General features: G+C 35.7%; 9 protein-coding genes across 9 annotated transcripts; 8 read left to right on the top strand and 1 right to left on the bottom strand.

Annotated features, from left to right (window-relative positions):
- On the bottom strand, positions 1 to 2766 carry PHM7 (Phm7p; the record flags this gene model as incomplete). Its single annotated transcript, XM_020218526.1, has 1 exon — positions 1 to 2766. The coding sequence occupies one exon, from the start codon at positions 2764 to 2766 to the stop codon at positions 1 to 3; it is 2766 nt and encodes a 921-aa protein (XP_020076774.1).
- Positions 2767 to 3805: 1039 nt separating this feature from the next.
- On the top strand, positions 3806 to 5333 carry SPO11 (Spo11p; the record flags this gene model as incomplete). The annotated part of the gene is made up of 2 exons (XM_020222200.1): positions 3806 to 3886; positions 4497 to 5333. 2 exons carry the CDS (start codon positions 3806 to 3808, stop codon positions 5331 to 5333), a joined length of 918 nt encoding a protein of 305 aa, XP_020076775.1.
- A 173-nt stretch (positions 5334 to 5506) lies between these two features.
- IPP1 (inorganic diphosphatase) lies at positions 5507 to 6364 on the top strand (the record flags this gene model as incomplete). Its single annotated transcript, XM_020220094.1, has 1 exon — positions 5507 to 6364. The coding sequence occupies one exon, from the start codon at positions 5507 to 5509 to the stop codon at positions 6362 to 6364; it is 858 nt and encodes a 285-aa protein (XP_020076776.1).
- A 335-nt stretch (positions 6365 to 6699) lies between these two features.
- On the top strand, positions 6700 to 8214 carry RAD57 (putative DNA-dependent ATPase; the record flags this gene model as incomplete). The annotated part of the gene is made up of 1 exon (XM_020222201.1): positions 6700 to 8214. One exon carries the CDS (start codon positions 6700 to 6702, stop codon positions 8212 to 8214), a length of 1515 nt encoding a protein of 504 aa, XP_020076777.1.
- Positions 8215 to 8486: 272 nt separating this feature from the next.
- Positions 8487 to 10132, top strand: MAF1 (RNA polymerase III-inhibiting protein; the record flags this gene model as incomplete). The annotated part of the gene is made up of 4 exons (XM_020222202.1): positions 8487 to 8492; positions 8621 to 9380; positions 9597 to 9988; positions 10106 to 10132. The coding sequence occupies 4 exons, from the start codon at positions 8487 to 8489 to the stop codon at positions 10130 to 10132; spliced, it is 1185 nt and encodes a 394-aa protein (XP_020076778.1).
- A 135-nt stretch (positions 10133 to 10267) lies between these two features.
- On the top strand, positions 10268 to 11432 carry HYPBUDRAFT_152533 (Aldo/keto reductase). Its single transcript, XM_020221068.1, has one exon. It carries the CDS (start codon positions 10417 to 10419, stop codon positions 11392 to 11394), a length of 978 nt encoding a protein of 325 aa, XP_020076779.1. The 5' UTR covers positions 10268 to 10416; the 3' UTR covers positions 11395 to 11432.
- A 351-nt stretch (positions 11433 to 11783) lies between these two features.
- HYPBUDRAFT_152534 (D-arabinose dehydrogenase) lies at positions 11784 to 12863 on the top strand (the record flags this gene model as incomplete). Its single annotated transcript, XM_020221069.1, has 1 exon — positions 11784 to 12863. A coding segment is annotated over one exon (989 nt), but the record flags the coding sequence as incomplete, so codon positions are not given.
- Positions 12864 to 13057: 194 nt separating this feature from the next.
- Positions 13058 to 13867, top strand: HYPBUDRAFT_152535 (CREG family protein). The gene has a single exon (XM_020221070.1). The coding sequence runs from the start codon at positions 13078 to 13080 to the stop codon at positions 13795 to 13797; it is 720 nt and encodes a 239-aa protein (XP_020076781.1). The 5' UTR covers positions 13058 to 13077; the 3' UTR covers positions 13798 to 13867.
- Positions 13868 to 14286: 419 nt separating this feature from the next.
- On the top strand, positions 14287 to 14789 carry HYPBUDRAFT_152536 (uncharacterized protein). Its single transcript, XM_020221071.1, has one exon. It carries the CDS (start codon positions 14408 to 14410, stop codon positions 14687 to 14689), a length of 282 nt encoding a protein of 93 aa, XP_020076782.1. The 5' UTR covers positions 14287 to 14407; the 3' UTR covers positions 14690 to 14789.
- Positions 14790 to 18001: the final 3212 nt, after the last annotated feature.

Genomic DNA, 18001 nt, shown 5'->3' on the forward strand with positions numbered 1-18001 from the left:
TTAGGTTCTCAAAGCTTCTTCATAAGAAGGTGGAGGACCAGTGTATTCAAGAGAACCCTTTTCATTATAGACGGCAGCTTCATCAGAAACATCAACACCATGTTCCAAAGCTTTATTCTTTTCAATTTCAGACAAACCCATTTCATCTCTTGCGATCCAAATATGAGGTTCTTCATCATTGACAGCAGGATCTTCATAAGCAGTTCTTAAAAATTCTGGGTTATATTCAATATAATTAAAGTAAGCATCAGGCATCAATCCTCTAACACGGTCGAATGAATCAGTTCTTGGGCTGAAGAATCTAGTCAAGATAGAAGCTGGATTCTTACTAGAACCATTAGATCTAGTATGAGGTTGTTCAGCAACTGGTGATTTTTCATCATCAACGTTAGCCCTGTCAGATTTATTAATGAGTTGACCAGTAGAAGAAGATGGATTGGTAGCAGCATCTTGTTTAGCGGATTCATCAGAACCAATAACGGTATTAGCATTATGAGCATCATCAGAAGGACCACGTTTAATTTCTGGTAAGACCTGATCATGTTGAGTACCAGTTAAACCTAATTGGTTACCACCATGCCAGTAATTTTCACCTTCAGATTTAATTTCTTTAAGACCTTGATCGTGCATTGGATATTGGAAAGTGTGATCACCAGCAGAGTATTTAAGAGCAGAAATTGGAACAGCGTCAATAACTGGTAAGAAAATTCTCTTGAAATAGATATGGCAAATAGCGGTAGCGACAATAACCACAGCTTCTAAAGCAACACAAGCCCAATTTTTGGTGAAAACAAACATGGCAACAAGAACAATTTCTGACAAGTATAAACCAACAAATAATTGGAATAAAGCAGAAGCGTAATTTCTACCACGAGCATCGGTAAGGTTAGGACGCATGACATAAACCAAAGTGTATAAGAAGGCAGCGAAAAGGAAAAGGAAGGTAATGGTGGAAAACCCTAAAATCAAAGGAACCAAGAAAGCATAAGCTAAAGCAATAACACAAATAAGTTGCATATTTGGATACAAGACAGAAAAGAAAGGTTGACCCAAGGTAGTATAACGGTTCCATTTAGCTCTAGGAGTACCATCCAAGATTTTACCCAAGAATTGAGCCAAAATCAAAGCAACCAATTGGAATAATAAGGCAGCAGCGGTGGTTAAACCAAAGAAACAGAGGTAGGCCAAGTAGAAATTACCAGAGGTTGGTAATTTTTGGGCCAATAAGGGAAGAACGGTACTTGGATCTTCGACGATGCTAGGAACAGCACCCATAGCCGAAGAACAAAGGGCCATGACAAGGAAGGATTGAACAACTTGGAAAGCAAAGAACCAAGATTGACAATATCTTTCAACTTCTTGAACAGTGATACAACCGGCAACTTTACCCATTTTTTTAATAAAGGGAGGAATCAAAGACATTAAAATGGCCAAGGCAACAACTGGGAGTAAACCTTTAATAAGACCCAAAAGAACCGAAGGTAAATTATTAATAAAGCTCAACCAAGGAGCTTGAGAAATCAAGTTATCGATATTAGAAATGGCACCAACCACTGCAACTGGGATAGACCAAAAGATAATCATCAAGGTTAAAACGGTGGAGGCGATAGCTTTTTTAACTCTTCTTTTATTTGGGGTTAAAGCCAAATTGGGCCAAATAACATCAGCAGGAGCCAAACCAGAGTATCTACCACATTTTTTGAATTCGTCATTGTAAGGAATAGCTTGATAAGCTTTTTGCAATTCCAATTGAGTTGGGAATTCAATAAAGACCGAAGGAATTTGAGTATTGGAGTTATGTTCCAATTGACGTTTTTTGATATCTTTATTTAATTCACCCAATTTTTCCGGACAATAATCCAAAGTATCAACTTTTTGACCAATCAAGAATTTCAATTTATGAGTAGGTCTCTTTTTACCGTCCTTCAAGTATTGATTAATATCATCAGCGGGTTCAGGAAGAGGTTTATTCTTCTTGGAAGCCTTATTTCTCAAGTTGACGGCTTTGGTAATAGTTTTATTCAAGGCGCCTTCGTATTTACCGGACAACTTACTTCTTTCCTTAACCAATTCTTGTAATTCTTCGTAATCACGAGCATACCAGAGATTAGTGGAGGTTGGGAAGTAATTTCTAATTTCGGTTTCACTCAACAAGTGAGAAGGAACTTCGGTTAATAACAAGACTCTAGAGGATAATAAAGAGTCATACAAGGGGGTGGATTGTAAAGCATGTCTGAAAGTAACGTAGTAAACCAATTCACGATAAATCAAAAAGATAAAGCAGCCAAAGTAAATCCAAGAAAGGAAAACATGAGCAAAATATCGGTATTTATTCTTGATATTCCCAAAAGCCAAGATATCCAATTCAACGTTGTGATTGGAATTGGTAGCAGAAAGAGGGAACAAAATTGGCCATAAAATTATACAACCAAGTAACGAAATAAAAGCAAATTCAAAAAGGAAACGAGTGAAAAAATAACCATCGGGACCAGCATGTTGAATGATAAAACCTTCTGGTTTACGTAAAATATGGGTGAGCCAGCCAAACAACCCTTTTGGAGAAGAGTCTGGTCTCAAGTCTCTGGGCAAATACTTAACTTCTGCTCTAGGTTCATAAACCCGTCTTTGAGATTTTCTCAAAGCAATGAAAAGAAGGAAGAAAACTGCAGCAATAACAAAATTTGGAATGGCAGAAGCCAAAAGTTGGGATACTGACCCTTTACCTGACTTACTTGACCCTGATGATCCTTTACTTGATCCAGCCATATTAAATTGTAATAAGATGAAAAGGCTAAAACAAAGTCAATTGAACAAAATAAAGGATATTAAACGGTTAATATACCAATTGGTAAAAATTTCAAGAGATGAAATTGAATGAGGCTAAAAAACAATAACTGTTTGTTTGTTTGTTTTCGCACAAAAATGATGATGTAAATTCAAAACAAGCAAGTTAAGCCCTTGACATATTTCATCTTCTCTCCATCTACTTTAACTACAACAATAAGCCCAGTGGCCCAGGGATCTACTACTCCCATTACCTCGAATACCCTCAATGCCCTTTATACCATTAATCTAATTAGTATAAACAGTTTAACGCCAAAGTTGACGAACGGCTGTAGTCATGCGCACCGAAAAACCTAAAATTTCAGATGTACGGGCCGAGCAAATGAATGCTGGTTGCTATTGAAAATTTCACGTTGAGCCTAACACAAGTGCCCAAAGGGGAAGGACGGGCATGTGTAATCTTACATATCGAGTCATCATTCTCATCGAGTATAATTGATCTATAAAACTATGTAATCATTGTTTCTTGGGAGGAGTTTTGGACTCGCTAAGGCTGGTGCCCAGGGTCCCGCTCGATCCTTCAAAGGGCGGAGGTCCTTCTGGACGGGTGAAAGTACCGGTGGTGTTTGGGGGTGCGCTCGGGCGCCTGTAAATGTCGTCAATGGTTGATTCGTTATATAGATCGGTATGTTCATCAGAAACCACCGGGATGCTGGGACTGATGGGGCCTGCTTGTTGTGCTGGCGGTTGAGGTTCTCGGTGGTGGGCTGAATCGGGGAAGGTTGGGTTATTGGCGTACTCTGATTTTGCATTGGGGTTAGCGTGGAAGTTGCCGTTGTTGTCGTAGTATCCCATATCGTATTCGTTTGCCGTGGCAGTATAAGTGGGCACGTAGGTTTGGTTATTCACCTGCGGATCATGGTACTGTTGGTGTTGGGATTGAACATAAGAGGGTGGTGTCATCCATCTGGTTCCATAAATTGGTTGTGCTCCTCTCTGGCTTCTTTTTTTATTAACCCGAATGGTACCAACCACGATTAATACAATCAAGATAATGAAGATTGCGAAAAATGCCCATCTGGCGCCTCCTGACCCGGACCAGGTCCCATACCCCCAGTCTCTTTTCTTTAATGGAATATACATTGTTGGAGTAATAAATGGTATTACAAATTGTATTTGATCATTTCCTTAGATGGGCTTTATCAGCATCAGCTTTTTTTGTCGTCTGCTAAAATTAGCGGTGCTCCTGCACACCACTTACTTGGCGGTGGCGGCACGTGACGTGGTGTCCGGGTCTTTTGTTTTCCTTTTTCTTCTCTTTTTTTTTGTGGCTATTCTGGCGGCTATTTGCAACTTTTTTAACTTTTAACTTTTAATCTTATTATCTTTAAATCTTATATGTTATTCATCTTATATCTATACCTACATCTATGAAACACCAGCTCCGGTTGAAGGCGCTACTGCAAGAGCTCCCCTCAAGACAAATCAACCTCTCGGCGTCTCCGATCTAGTACTTATTACCCTTGTCCATCTACTATCACCCACTAACCTCTAGCGCCTCTACAAATGAGCAGATCCAAGATCTATGGAACCAGGTCAAATTGGCCTTCCAGGATACCTCCTCCCAGGAAATATGCTTTATTTTGACAATTTTTTCGAAAAAACGTCAAAAAAAATTGGTTTTGCTAAACTGTTTGGCTGCTTGCACTAAGGAATCAAGAAAGTTTTCTAGCATTATCAAATTGATCTCTTATTTAGCCCGTAAATTACCCTCGGGTAAAATCACCACCAAAAGAGATTTCCACTACCAAGACGTAAACCTATTTCAAAATCAAGAGTATTCTAATAGTATCATTGACTTGTTTTCTACTTCGTTAAATATATCTACACAAGAGAATTTACTAATTTATTCTTCCCAAAAAGGCTTGTGCTACGGGAATTGCAAATTCTCTCTAAATAATCAATGGTTTGATCTAACCTATAACTCTGCCCCAATCCTTATTCCTCATATCTTATCAAACCATATCCTCACCTTCACTCATCCACCCATTGCCATCATAATCATTGAAAAAGACGCAGTGTTTAAATCCTTTACTACCTACTTGACTGAATTCTCTCCCTCCTCTAATTTCTTGGTGGTCACCGGTAAAGGTTTCCCCGACAAGTTAACTAAAAAATTCATCGAGTTATCTTCTGCTAATTTAAACATCCCAATTCTTACCTTTGTTGATTCTGACGTTTATGGTTTATCCATCTTTAAAAACTACATGTTTTCCAATTCCGCTTACCTTGAGAATATCATCTTGGCCGGCGTCTTTCTACTTGAATACACCGACGGTTGGTTGAATATTACCTCTTTGGATCTTAGAAGAATGATTGGCCTAGTTAAATCCACCAGTCTGCAAACCCATCTCCATAAAGAGCTAGTAAAACTTCACCGGGAGCTCACCAGAAGCCTACTACTATTGAAAAAATCAGAAATGAATGTAATTAATCATAATTGCAGCCATTATATCTTTTCAAAATCTTTAGAGTATTTGAAAAAATGACGCACGGTCACGTGCACGGCCGATTCCTGCTGTTCTTTTTTTTTTTTGGGCTACGTTTTTTTTTTTGTTACACTTTTCCAATTTTCCAATTTTCTATTCGTCTCTCGTTGAACAAATTTCAATTTTTCTATCCAGTTTTTCATTCTTCTTCCTTTTCTTTATCAACAGTCAAAATGTCTTACTCCACTCGTCAAATTGGTGCTGCTAACAGCTTGGAATACAAAGTTTTCATCGAACAAGATGGTAAACCAGTTTCTCCATTCCACGATATCCCATTATACGCTAATAAAGAAAAAACTATCTTAAATATGATTGTTGAAGTTCCAAGATGGACTAACGCTAAATTAGAAATTTCTAAAGAAGAAAAATTAAACCCAATCATTCAAGATACTAAAAAAGGTAAATTGAGATTTGTCCGTAACTGTTTCCCTCACCATGGTTATATTCATAACTACGGTGCTTTCCCTCAAACTTGGGAAGATCCAAATCAAACTCATCCAGAAACAAAAGCTAAAGGTGATAATGATCCTTTGGATGTTTGTGAAATTGGTGAACAAGTTGCCACTGTTGGTCAAATCAAACAAGTTAAAGTCTTGGGTATTATGGCTTTATTAGATGAAGGTGAAACCGATTGGAAAATTATCGTTATTGACGTTAATGATCCATTGGCTGCTAAATTAAATGACATTGAAGATGTCGAAACTCACTTACCAGGTTTATTAAGAGCCACTAATGAATGGTTCAGAATTTATAAAATCCCTGATGGTAAACCTGAAAACCAATTCGCTTTCTCTGGTGAATGTAAAAATAAAAAATACGCTAACGAAATCATTGCTGAAACCAATGAAGCTTGGAACAGATTAATTAAAGGTACCTCTGCTGACTCTAAAGGTATTGAATTAACTAACACCACCTTATCTACTTCTGCTACCTTCACTGAAGATGCCGGTGTTCCTCAAGCTGCTCCTCTCCCAGCTGCTCCAATTGATAAATCCGTTGACAAATGGTTCTTTATCTCTGGTGCTCATTAAACTTATTGTCTATAGTATCAGTAATACACACTTTGAAAGTGAAAGAATGTAGCTATTGCAACCCTAATTCGTAGTGTTTGTTTTGTATTTGTTTTTTTGTCAATGAGTAAATTTCCACAAATCTTTTTTGCACTACGCGTGTGTGATTCACATTAAAAATTTTCCCTAGTAACCAGTGATGAAGCTAAAATTATCATCAATTCCTTCTGACTATTAGTAGAGTGCTGAATCTAAAGATTAGTCACTTATCAGCTAGAATAATATAAGCATCTTTTCGAAAAAAAAAAAAAAGCCTTCTATAAAGACCATGTTAGTTAAACCGCATTAAAAAAATCATGGACTTACATCAACAAATTCCTACTCATCTGAACTATATTGAAAATAAGTTTTCAACCTTAAGTTTAGCTTTTGATAGTTACGGAATCACGATATCTGACTTGTTGATTGCATCGGTTAATTCGAACTTGATAAGTATCTCCAAAAAAATTGGTCGATCATTAATTGAAATCAATAATTATGTTAAAGTGGTTAAAGAGTTAATAAATGATCAGAATAAACCTACATCAATTGATACACACATCAAGGATGATATGGTGATACCCAGTGGGATTGGTGACCTAGATATCCAATTGAATGGTGGTATTCCATTGGGGTATATCACTGAAATCTTTGGCGCCAGCGGATGTGGTAAATCGCAATTATTATTTCAATTAGCCATTCAAGCTCAATTGAATGAAAGGAAAAGAAGTATTTATATATCAACTGAATCCATCTTAGAGACCCGCAGGCTAAACGAAATGATTGCAAACCATCCTAGAGACATTCTGATGGATAATATCGATTATGTTTACTGTGATGATTTAGAAAGTCAAGATCACATCTTGATGACCCAACTACCCGTCAAACTATCACAACATCCAAGGGGTACATTCAACGCTATTTTCATCGATAGTATTGGACACCATTTAAGAAGAGAAGACTCAATCACCAATGAAAAATACTTACTGGACAGAATCGAAGAACAAGAAGCGTTAATGCAAGATGATGATGTGTTTAAAGAAATTAGTACGAAGAATCATCAACAATTACAGAAATTTTTCAAATCAGATCTTCTATATCAAACTCGAATCAATAAAAGAAAATACCTTATGCTTTTGCAACGCCATTTGATTGAGTTGGCTCAAACTTATAACGTGGCTGTTATAATAGCCAATCAGGTAAGTGATCAGCCGGCAAATGAAGATTCCAATATCCAAAATTATTTGGGCAATGATGACCCAATCAATTTCAACTATCAATTGGGTCAATTTTCAGGTTGGGATAATGAAACAATTTCAAAATTTCAGCATAGTTTCAGCAATTCTTCCTCAGAAACTACTGTTGACACTTTATACTCTGAATTAATGCATTCTTTTAATAAAAGGGCTAAAACTAATCAATCCGATACTTACAATAAACAAGAATCCCTTGTGTCCCAACTACACCATGTTCAAAATAGAGAAACAAAACGTATAATCCCATCCCTAGGGTATACCTGGGCCAAAAACATTGGATGCAAATTACTACTTCTGAAAAATTATAAACCAATCCTCAAAGATAAACTGGAAATTTCGAATGATGTATACCCAGAAGAACCCACCACCGACCCCTTACAGAATGACCACAAGAGAAGTTTCTCCCAACTAGACAGCTCCCATAATCCCGTCTCTTCAATTGAAGACTTGATCGATGGCTGGCAAGTTGAACGATACATTAAAGTCGTGCTGAGTCCATTCCTTACCGAAAACCTTCACAACCAACGTGATTACTCCAAGATTCCAGTATCGCTAGACCAACACGGGTTTCACTAAGTAGATGGAGGTTGGAGTCCTTATCAACGTGGGTAGTGTCAGGGTGCAAACTGAAGATGTCTATTCCCCTTTAACTTTTGAAGACATGAAAAAATGAGAATGAACGGGAAAGCATATCACAAAAAAACGAGGGAGCGTGAACAAAGTTGAAATTGAAAATGAAAACAGAATAAAGTCATCCAATTTGGTTTCTATCGAGTATTGGCTTTTCTTTCACGTACAACACCGTCGGTTAGAAACCTCACAAGTTATTTTATCATCATCATTTCAATATGAAGGTATGTTCTTGCATTTATGGCCGGTCGAGAAAATCGCATTCTTCGAGGTAGGGGACGCGCCGAGTCAACGTCGGTGGGCGACCATGAAGATGAGTATCGAGGATTGATATTAACCCCAATGAATATAGTTTATAGATGAAGTTGACATTGAATTAGTCAACCAAGAACTTAATTTCCATTCTACTGATAATAATGTTGTTATAAAAGGAGGTTGTGATTTATTCACCACTAAACCTATTGCTTCTGATCGTAAATTATTTAAAACTATTGATAAACACTTGAATCAGATTATTGAAGATAATCAGTTATCCCAATCGTTAGGACGTGAACGTCACTATTCGATGGGGAGTAGTGCTTCTCCTCCAAGTGGACATCTTCAATTCCGTCAACAACTTAATCAATATATGCAACAACAACAACAACAACAACCTTCACAACAGCCTTTACAACAACCAAGTCCTCGTCAAAGTCCTCAGCAACAATATTCAACCATAAATAATAGAAGAGCTAGCACAAATCTGATTAATGAACAAGGGAACAGTGACTCTTCAAAATTATCGGATAGCAATAGTGCCGAAACTTCTTTTGATAATTCTATTGCTGTTGATGAATCACCGTTTGGTCCATTGAAATCTAATTCTACTAGGAAGACTTTTGCTTATCTTATTGCAATTTTGAACACAACTTACCCTGATCATGATTTTTCAAATTTACAACCAACTGAAGAAAATTTTCATCGAATTAACTCTTCAGAGGATTTAATCCATCGTTTTAATAATATAATGTTATCTTTGGGTAAAAAAGAAGACTTGTTAAATTGGATTTGGGATACTATAAATGTCTATATGGACCTTGTACCAACAAAATCTCCAATTTTGGCTGCACATGGTTCAAGAAAAAATAGTTTATCAGCTTCAAGACAAAATAGTATATCGACATCTAGAAAAAATAGTGCTTCTGCTACTAGAAATACCTCAATGTCTCCTAAAATAACTGAACTTACTTTAAATTCTTCGAATAAAGTAAAACCTGAACTTTTACTTAATGATTCAGATTTCAAATCTAAAAATAAAGTAAAATCAGAATCTTTGTTTAATGATTCAGATTTCAAATCAAAAAACAAGGATCAAGAAAATAATAGCCATCATCATCATCATCGTCGTAACAGTAATAACCATAGACCCCAACCGGTCCATTCAAATAGCAATACGTTTGAAGGTTGCCAAGTTTATGAATTCCAACCCTCTGATCAATCCATTCTCGAAGATTTAAATTATCCATATCAAACTTTATGGTCCTACTATTGGTTTATCTACAATAAAAAGAAAAAGAGAGTATCATTTCTTTACCTCACCGCAATTAATAAAATGCATTTTTCAATGATCAACCGAAATAGAGGCCCATCTTTCAGCAGACAAGAGAGAGAAAAATATGGCTCTAATCTTAATGAAGATGATGATACAGATGTGCATTTTGAGGAGGAAGACGATATTTACGTAGATGATTACGACGATGACGTTATAATAGATGATGACGAAGAAATGGATAAAGACGTTGTTGGTGACATCGAAATCTAATCTACAAAAATTTACACTCTACTAACTTGATATTAGAATAAAATAAATAATGAATTAATATGAGCAAATGTTAACGCATCTCCGCCAACATTTACGTGTGTATTAATGAATATATGACGATTTCTAGACATTCGATTGCAAAATTGCTGCAAGCAAAATTCGTAATTTTTTTTTTTTTTTTTTTAAAAAAAAAGGGCTGTTTCTCGCAACTCCGTAAGACGTTGCTATTGCCATGGACAATTGCTGTTCACACTAATGCTCAGTGTAGAACCAGTATATAAGAAGAATGGATTCTATGAGGTCTCAGATGATTTGAACTTTTCATTATCTGAAATATACTATACAAAATGTCTCAAAAATTAGCTACCGAAATTGACCTCCCATTAAACGATGGCCACAGAATTCCGGCTTTAGCCATTGGTACTCTTCCTCCAGATCTTCCACAAAGGGTCACTGCACAAGTTATTACTGCTGTCAAAGCAGGTTATCGTCATATTGATACTGCTTGGTACTACGGTACAGAAAAATATGTCGGGGAAGCTTTGAAACATTTGTTTGCAGAAGGTTATAAACGTGAAGATCTTTTCATTACCACCAAAGTCTGGCATTCTTTCTGGCACAGTCCAGAAAAATCATTGGATAAATCTTTATCTGATTTGGGAATTTCATACGTTGATTTGCTTTTACAGCATTGGCCTGTTTGTTCCCATGGTGATGAAAATGGACTTCCAGCTGAACCAATGGAAGGCGATTATGTTAAATATGATGATGATCCAGTAACTGGAACAAAATTCATTGATTTTTATAACGCCATTGAAGATATTAAGCTCAACACTAATAAAGTGAAATCAGTTGGTATTTCTAACTACTCAATTCCAAAATTAAAGCAATTGTTACCAAAAGTTAAGAAATTTGTTCCTGCTGTCAATCAAATCGAATTATCACCTCATTTACCTCAAAAAGATTTGACTGATTTTTGTGATCAACATAAAATCATTGTGTCTGCTTATAGTCCTGTTGGTGGTACTGGTGCTCCTGTTGTGAAGGACCCTTATGTTGTTGAACTTGCTACGAAATATGGCGTTGAACCTAATGATATTACTAATGCTTATCATATTTTAAATAACAGGGTATCCATTCCAAGAAGCTTTAATCACGATAGAATTAAAAAGGCCATCATATTGCCTCGTCTTTCAAAGGATGAATTGGACAGTCTCTATAAACTCGGGGAGGAAAATCCAAGAAGATACACAAACGATCCTTGGGGTTACGGTTTAGGCTTCAGATGGTGGGATGGTGATACTCTCTCCAAAGAATTTGATTAATTATATAAATCAATAATTAACAATAACATACTTTGTTGTAAACGTCTTGTAGTTGAAGGTTTTTCACACCTTCATCGTAAATTGCTTGAAAATTGCAGCCATTTTTTTTTCTCCGTTTTTGCATTCTTGACTTCGGTAAAGGGTAGCTTGCCTTACTGAAAAACACGCTTGTCTTATCAACGTCAACCGGAAAAGAGATTTGCTAACATATAGCTTCACTCAGTGTCTTGAATTCCATTAACTGAAAGCAGTTTCCCTATTTGTTGTATGTCTCAAAATAAGCGGGATCTTGTTTTTCTCAAAGCAAGCAAAAGATCCCTCGATCATTATAAATACTACAACTATTTTCTATACTTTGATTAAACAATAATCATTCAATCATCATTTAGCAATGTGTTCGATTCCTCTTGCAACAGATATTTACTTCAATTTAAGTAATGGACAAAAAATTCCTGCTTTAGGGGTTGGTACATCTCCACCTGATAATAAGCCTGCTGTTAAAGAGCAAGTTATCACTGCTGTTAAAGCTGGATATCGACAAATTGATACTGCTTGGTATTATGGTACCGAGCAGTATGTTGGAGAAGCTCTAAAAGAATTGTTTGAGGAAGGAGTGGTGAAGAGAGAAGAATTGTATATTGTTACAAAATATTGGCCATCTTTATATAATAATCCTGAAGAATCAATTAATCAATCTTTGAAAAGATTACAACTCGACTATGTTGATTTATTATTACAACATTATCCCGTTGCATTTAAAAGTGGGCCTGATGGCCTGCCAGCTGTACCTTTAGATGAGGCTGGAAACCTTGTATATGATGATGACCCAGTAACTGGAAATAAATTTATTGAAAGTTATCATAAACTTGAAGACCTTTTAGAGAATACGAGCAAGGTCAAAGCAATTGGAATTTCAAATTATTCCAATCCGAAGTTACGTAAATTGTTAGCAGCTGTTAAAAAGCATAAACCGGTGGTCAATCAACTTGAAGTTCATCCTCTTTTGCCTCAACAGGATATTATTGACTTCAACAATCAAAAGGGTATAAGAGTAGCTGGGTTCTCACCCGTTGGTAGTGGTGGTGCCCCAGTACTCAAGCTTCCATTAGTTAATCAATTGGCTGAAAAATATAATGTCAGCCCCAATGAGGTTGCAAATGCCTATCTTATCTTACAGGGAGTCCCATCCTTACCTAGGACATCCAATTTGGAAAGAATCAAAACTAATATACGACTCCCACCATTGACAAGAGAAGAAAGAGATCAATTATATCAATTGGGAGTTGAAAATCCTGAAAGATTCATTAACGAACCATGGGGACGTGGTCTTGGCTTAAAGTGGTTCAAAGGAGATAACTTGAGTGTTGAGTTCGATTGAGGTACATACCTTTATTCTAAATGTCTTTCTTTTTAGTAGATCTACATTAATTAGATTTAATCCTTGAAATCTGTAGTTATGTAATTAAAAAATCACCCAATTTCTTCACTTCCCTCAATTCCCAATTAGTCCTTGTCTAGACAATCAGTTTATCATTCAAGGTAACCAGAAACTAGTTGTCGATGGACAAAAATAGGAAAAAATTATTCGAAGACCGATCTTCGGTACGCAATAAAAAATTATTAAGTATATAACTCGTTCTTTTTCCCTACTTTCCATTATACAATCTGACAATCATAGAAAGAATGGTCAAACATTCACCAACGATAGTAATACTCTGTCTTTTCTTAAAAGTTTTGTTAGCTTCGCCAATTGACTTTCTAAGCGGCCTCCTTATCAAAAATAATATTTTTGATGATCGCGTACAGATTGGAGGCCCTATTGATGATGAATTCCCCACGGTTGAAGAAGGAGCTGACGTTGCCAGAACTTTAGTCAATAGAGAATCTTTGGTTAATGTCAATACATTTACCAAGATCAAGGATTCGGGCGACTCGGAGACTTTAATTCCTGTTTCTTCAATGGAATATTACGCCGATTGTGATAATGATGGGGACCCTTATTGGTTGGTAATTGATATTGGCTCTACTTTTCAAAACATAAAGCATGGTTCCGAATATACTTTCACTATAAGAGCTGGTGACCATCCTAGTGGCGAAAAAGTTGATGAGAACTATCCTGGGGGTAGAAGCTGGTCTCCAGCTGGATCTCCTCGAGTTAACCTTCGGGGTACGTTGCAAAACGTCACTTTCGAGAACCCTCTTGATCTCATCCACTTGGAACACTGTTTCGTTAAAAGACATCCTGATGCCAAATGGTGGTTACCATCAAACGCAATTACTCCTCATAAAGCTCATTGGGTAAAATTTGTTGTATCAGGGGTTTATTTTGTTGGAGGTTTTGGTGATCGTGCTTACATTGGTCCAATTGATTCAGAATTATATCATTCAGCCAAAGTAGTTTAATTTCTTTTATTTCGAAGTATTCTTTTATAGGTATATAGCTTAACTTATGGGTAGTTTTCACGACTTTTGATAACTATGTAATCTTTCCGAATCCAGGCACTCGAAGAATATCCGTAGGAGTATCTCTTGTACCATGCCCATGAGACGCATTAAACAGTCTTGATGGCGTTTTATGAAATATTTCAAGACAGTACTAAAACCTAATCTAATAGTGACCCTGATCCATTTTTTGTTCAATTTTGCAAAAAATGTGATAAAAAGTGAAGAAGTTGAAAATGACCCTCATATAACAACTACTTTCTTGAAAGCAATGATTATTCTTCTAAGTTATTCCCAGAATATTGGACCTCCCAGAGCTAGGTCAAGTCCAATCGATCTTCTTCTTTCACTCTGGCTGCAAAATTTTCGATTCAAAAATCATTGAAAAAATTACCCCAAAAAAAATCTTTCATAGAAAGGTTCATTATAAAAAAAAAAATTCAAAAGATTTGACTGCAAATTTCCCGATTTAATGTGAAACTTTTAATGCTGGAATTGAACCAATGGCATTCAAGCAGTTGGTAAATATAAAAAATGTGGTCCTCCAGGGCCAAAATCAGCCAATACCTTCATGAATGCCCACTCCACCCACCAAACCTCACTTCCCGTCATAACAGAACCCTTGACTCCCAAATCTCATCACACCTTTTGGTTAGCTCGCCAACAACAAGTTGACACTTCGATCTTCACCCGATGCAAAATATTATCAACAAATCGACTGTTAGACAAGAGTACACTTCCCTTTGCAAACTGTCTGACATTAAAGATGGTTGTAGGAAGGGCATTAAAAAGTTCGCTCAGTCTGGCTGTTCATGTGTTCAAAAAAACTTATGGTTCGGACTGTAGCTCGTAAGTGTAAACTTTACCTTAAGCATTCAAATGGCCCCTAATACAGTAAAATAAAATATGAGGTTGTAAATTACAGTCTTATCACATAAATTCGAATCCCAAATCGTCCTAAACCCTAGCTTTAGGTTTTTTTTCTCTGCTACAAACAAAAGAGCAGTTTTCCGATTTAACAGAAGTGTCATTAATTTTCAAAGGATCATAAGAATTCTTGATATAATCAGGTTATATGATTTTTTAGGCTCTAAGCAAAAACAAATTCAATTCCAAAATATCATCCCTTAAATAAACGATCTATTGCCATTTCCTTAAAGATTCATGTTGAGCTACACTTCGCACTATATAAAAGTCTCTTAAAAATATAATAAAACCAATTGGTAAATGTTTAATGCAAAAAAGAGATGCGCAACCTTGTAGATTTGCGGTATTCGTCCTTAAAGCTAATGAAACATACTTATCATGATAAAACGAAATATAGCAGAGAGTGATATCTAGATGATATCTAGAATAGAATAGTTTACTGTGCAATAATATATATAAATAAAACAAAAAAATAATTCAGCGAGGAAAACAAAAAAAAGCTTTAAAAAACAACCTAGTTCAACTTTCCAACTTTGATTGTGGGCTTTCGTACATCCGTTTCAACTTTTGTCATCGAATATAAAAAGTGCGATAACAGAAATGGATCTTCACTGAATCTACCTCTTTTAGTTGTAGTCGATTTATCAACAGAAAGAAACATAAACGTCCCTCCCAGAAATAATAAAGAAAATATTCTACTCAAGTTCATAAACCATACTACAAACTACAGCAAAACAAATTAGGAAAAGACATCATGACCGCCAAAAGAATGACTCTAAGAAACTAAATGTCATATGTGATCTCAAGAATCAATGCATTCATAAAAACAAGGTACGTCAAGCCGATGCTGATTATGACCATACTCCTTGATGCACGTCAAAGAAAAACGAGTCATTGAGATACACTGATAAAAACTAGAATCCTCTGGTTCTACAACGAAAATCGACCCAGTCTGTCGGATTTTGATTTCTAAATATGTGGCAAAACTATGTGTACTAATGTAGATTTGAATGCAATATTCAAACCCTTTAATTTGGATTTTAATTGAAGTAGCATTATATTGACTAAAAACATTAGGCTTCTTTGATGCTTATTTTTTTAATCATTTTTATATCAATATTCGAAAAGACAACTTCGTTCACTATTCGGTAAAAATGAAAGAAGCTTCTCCGAGATCGTAACTGTATAAAAGTTACCAGAAAAGTTGGCAAATAAAATGATTAATCAATATATCTCTTAAGTATTCGAATTACGTTCGAAGCAAATAGGAATTTCTCGTTCACGCAAGTCTTAGAATGAGAATAACGGACACTAGTAGTCAGATTGCAATGAGAGCAACCTGACGGATCAGCAGAATGACGACTAGTAACATAATTAACAATACATTCACCGTAGTCAGATGGTAGGCCTACCTGGCTACTCCATAACGATATTATTCAATGCTAATTTAGCAGAAAACAACATATCGAACAAGAGCTTCTCTTAGGCTCAAACATATCCTTAATAGAGTACTTAATTTGGGTATTCGAATTGCCGTACATTATAAATCAAATGATTCGGATCCTGATTCTAGTGCATAGACATTACCACCTTTATCTTCGAAGTGAATGGGCACTTAAAAATACAAATACGTCTGAACAAGGCTAAGCTCAATCTTCGAATGGCAAAGGATACTTAGAGAATTCCTGCGATTTTATATGTTGCAAGACTTTTCTTGCGAGTAAGATTGTACATTTCAAACATCTATAATAGTGAATTATGTAGATTCAAAGCCGAAATATGTTAAGATGATTCTTCCGCAGTTAATAAAGAAACCTTCTTTATGGATCTTGATAGTAATCATAGCTGCAATAATATTTGAGAGAACTCTTAGAAGAATAAGATTCAGCCTTAAAGGTTTTAGAACGCATGTCCCTAGAATAATAATGTAATTGCAGCCATATTTTTTTCCAAAACGTTATAAAGAGACATATTCTGATTACGTATATTTACGTATATCATATATTCGACTTTTACTTTGTTTTTGAATCTTTTGTTTCTTCAATTCTATGGAATTGCATCGACCTGCGTCTCAATTCATTCAAGTGCTTCAAAACTACAAATTGGAATAGTCAATGTAAAAAAGATCATTTAACAATTTGCAGGTCATATCTGTAATATTAGCTAATTATCTTTAGTGTAGGCCAAATGAAGAAAATCGAAAAGCACCTTACGAGCTCTCTTATTACTCTTGCATCCACGGGAGAGCATTTCAAAACATATTTAATAATGAAAACAATCTCCAGTTGATGCTTTTTTCAATATGAAGCTTGCTTTCTGAATAACTATTGCTTCTAAAGGGTGTTTCTGCTTCATTATCTACAAAAGGATTTACTCCAATGTGACCGAATGTAAGTATTATAAGTACATTTCTTACCTAATCTCATCTGCCAAATTGCTTTCAAATGTAAGATCATTTCGATGTTTTCAATTGAAAGTTCTTGTATCTTTGCTCTTTTCTTTGATCTCGTTTGAAAAGATATCTTTTGGTGTCTTTGAGGTTCCTCTCAATGTAGATTCTTTCGTTTACATGGAAATTCCAAATACAAATATATGTCCATCCAGGTCGCATGAATTCTGATTAAAAAAACTTATCTGTTTGAAAATGATTATCATGCTATGTTCTTTCATTCCATTAGTCGCGGTATTTTTAAAAAGGGGGCTTTCATTTGTATTCATATTCAAGTTCATTCTCAAGTCTATGGATTTCGATGATAACTATAGACTTGCGAAATCCAAAATTCAACCCAAGCATATTCGAAAAGGGATACGAAATCTTCAATTCTGAGTATGATGAGTGTGGCTAGTAAACGAGAGTTGAAGGTTAGCAGGCAGAGGTACATGAGTATTTTCAGGTAAAAACCAATCACTAACAGATTTGGTTTCCCATTTACTTCGAGAATTTTTCTCAGATATACTGGGAGAATCAAGCATTAGGCTGATGTGTGATGTAATACGATCTCTAATCTTGTAATTTATGTATTTCTTAATCCTGTCAGCAATTACTTATAATTTTGGCTCTTCGAGTTTGGCATGAAAGTTCAGGTCCTCATATACCCCTATGACAAGAATCTATTATACATTTTTTTTTTTACGTATAAGAATATATATTTAATAACTATTTACTAATATATACCTAGAGTGGGAAAGACTATGTTTAGTCAAGAAAACCCATGTTGAATTAAGTGATGTGATAGAA

This window comes from Hyphopichia burtonii (assembly GCF_001661395.1).
Source record: "Hyphopichia burtonii NRRL Y-1933 unplaced genomic scaffold HYPBUscaffold_3, whole genome shotgun sequence".
NCBI classification, from domain to species: domain Eukaryota; kingdom Fungi; phylum Ascomycota; class Pichiomycetes; order Serinales; family Debaryomycetaceae; genus Hyphopichia; species Hyphopichia burtonii.

Bases quoted from the DNA above. Each gene is read 5' to 3' on its own strand.
- HYPBUDRAFT_152533 (XM_020221068.1), top strand. From the start codon at position 10,417: ATGTCTCAAAAATTAGCTACCGAAATTGACCTCCCATTAAACGATGGC.
- HYPBUDRAFT_152535 (XM_020221070.1), top strand. From the start codon at position 13,078: ATGGTCAAACATTCACCAACGATAGTAATACTCTGTCTTTTCTTAAAA.
- HYPBUDRAFT_152536 (XM_020221071.1), top strand. From the start codon at position 14,408: ATGAATGCCCACTCCACCCACCAAACCTCACTTCCCGTCATAACAGAA.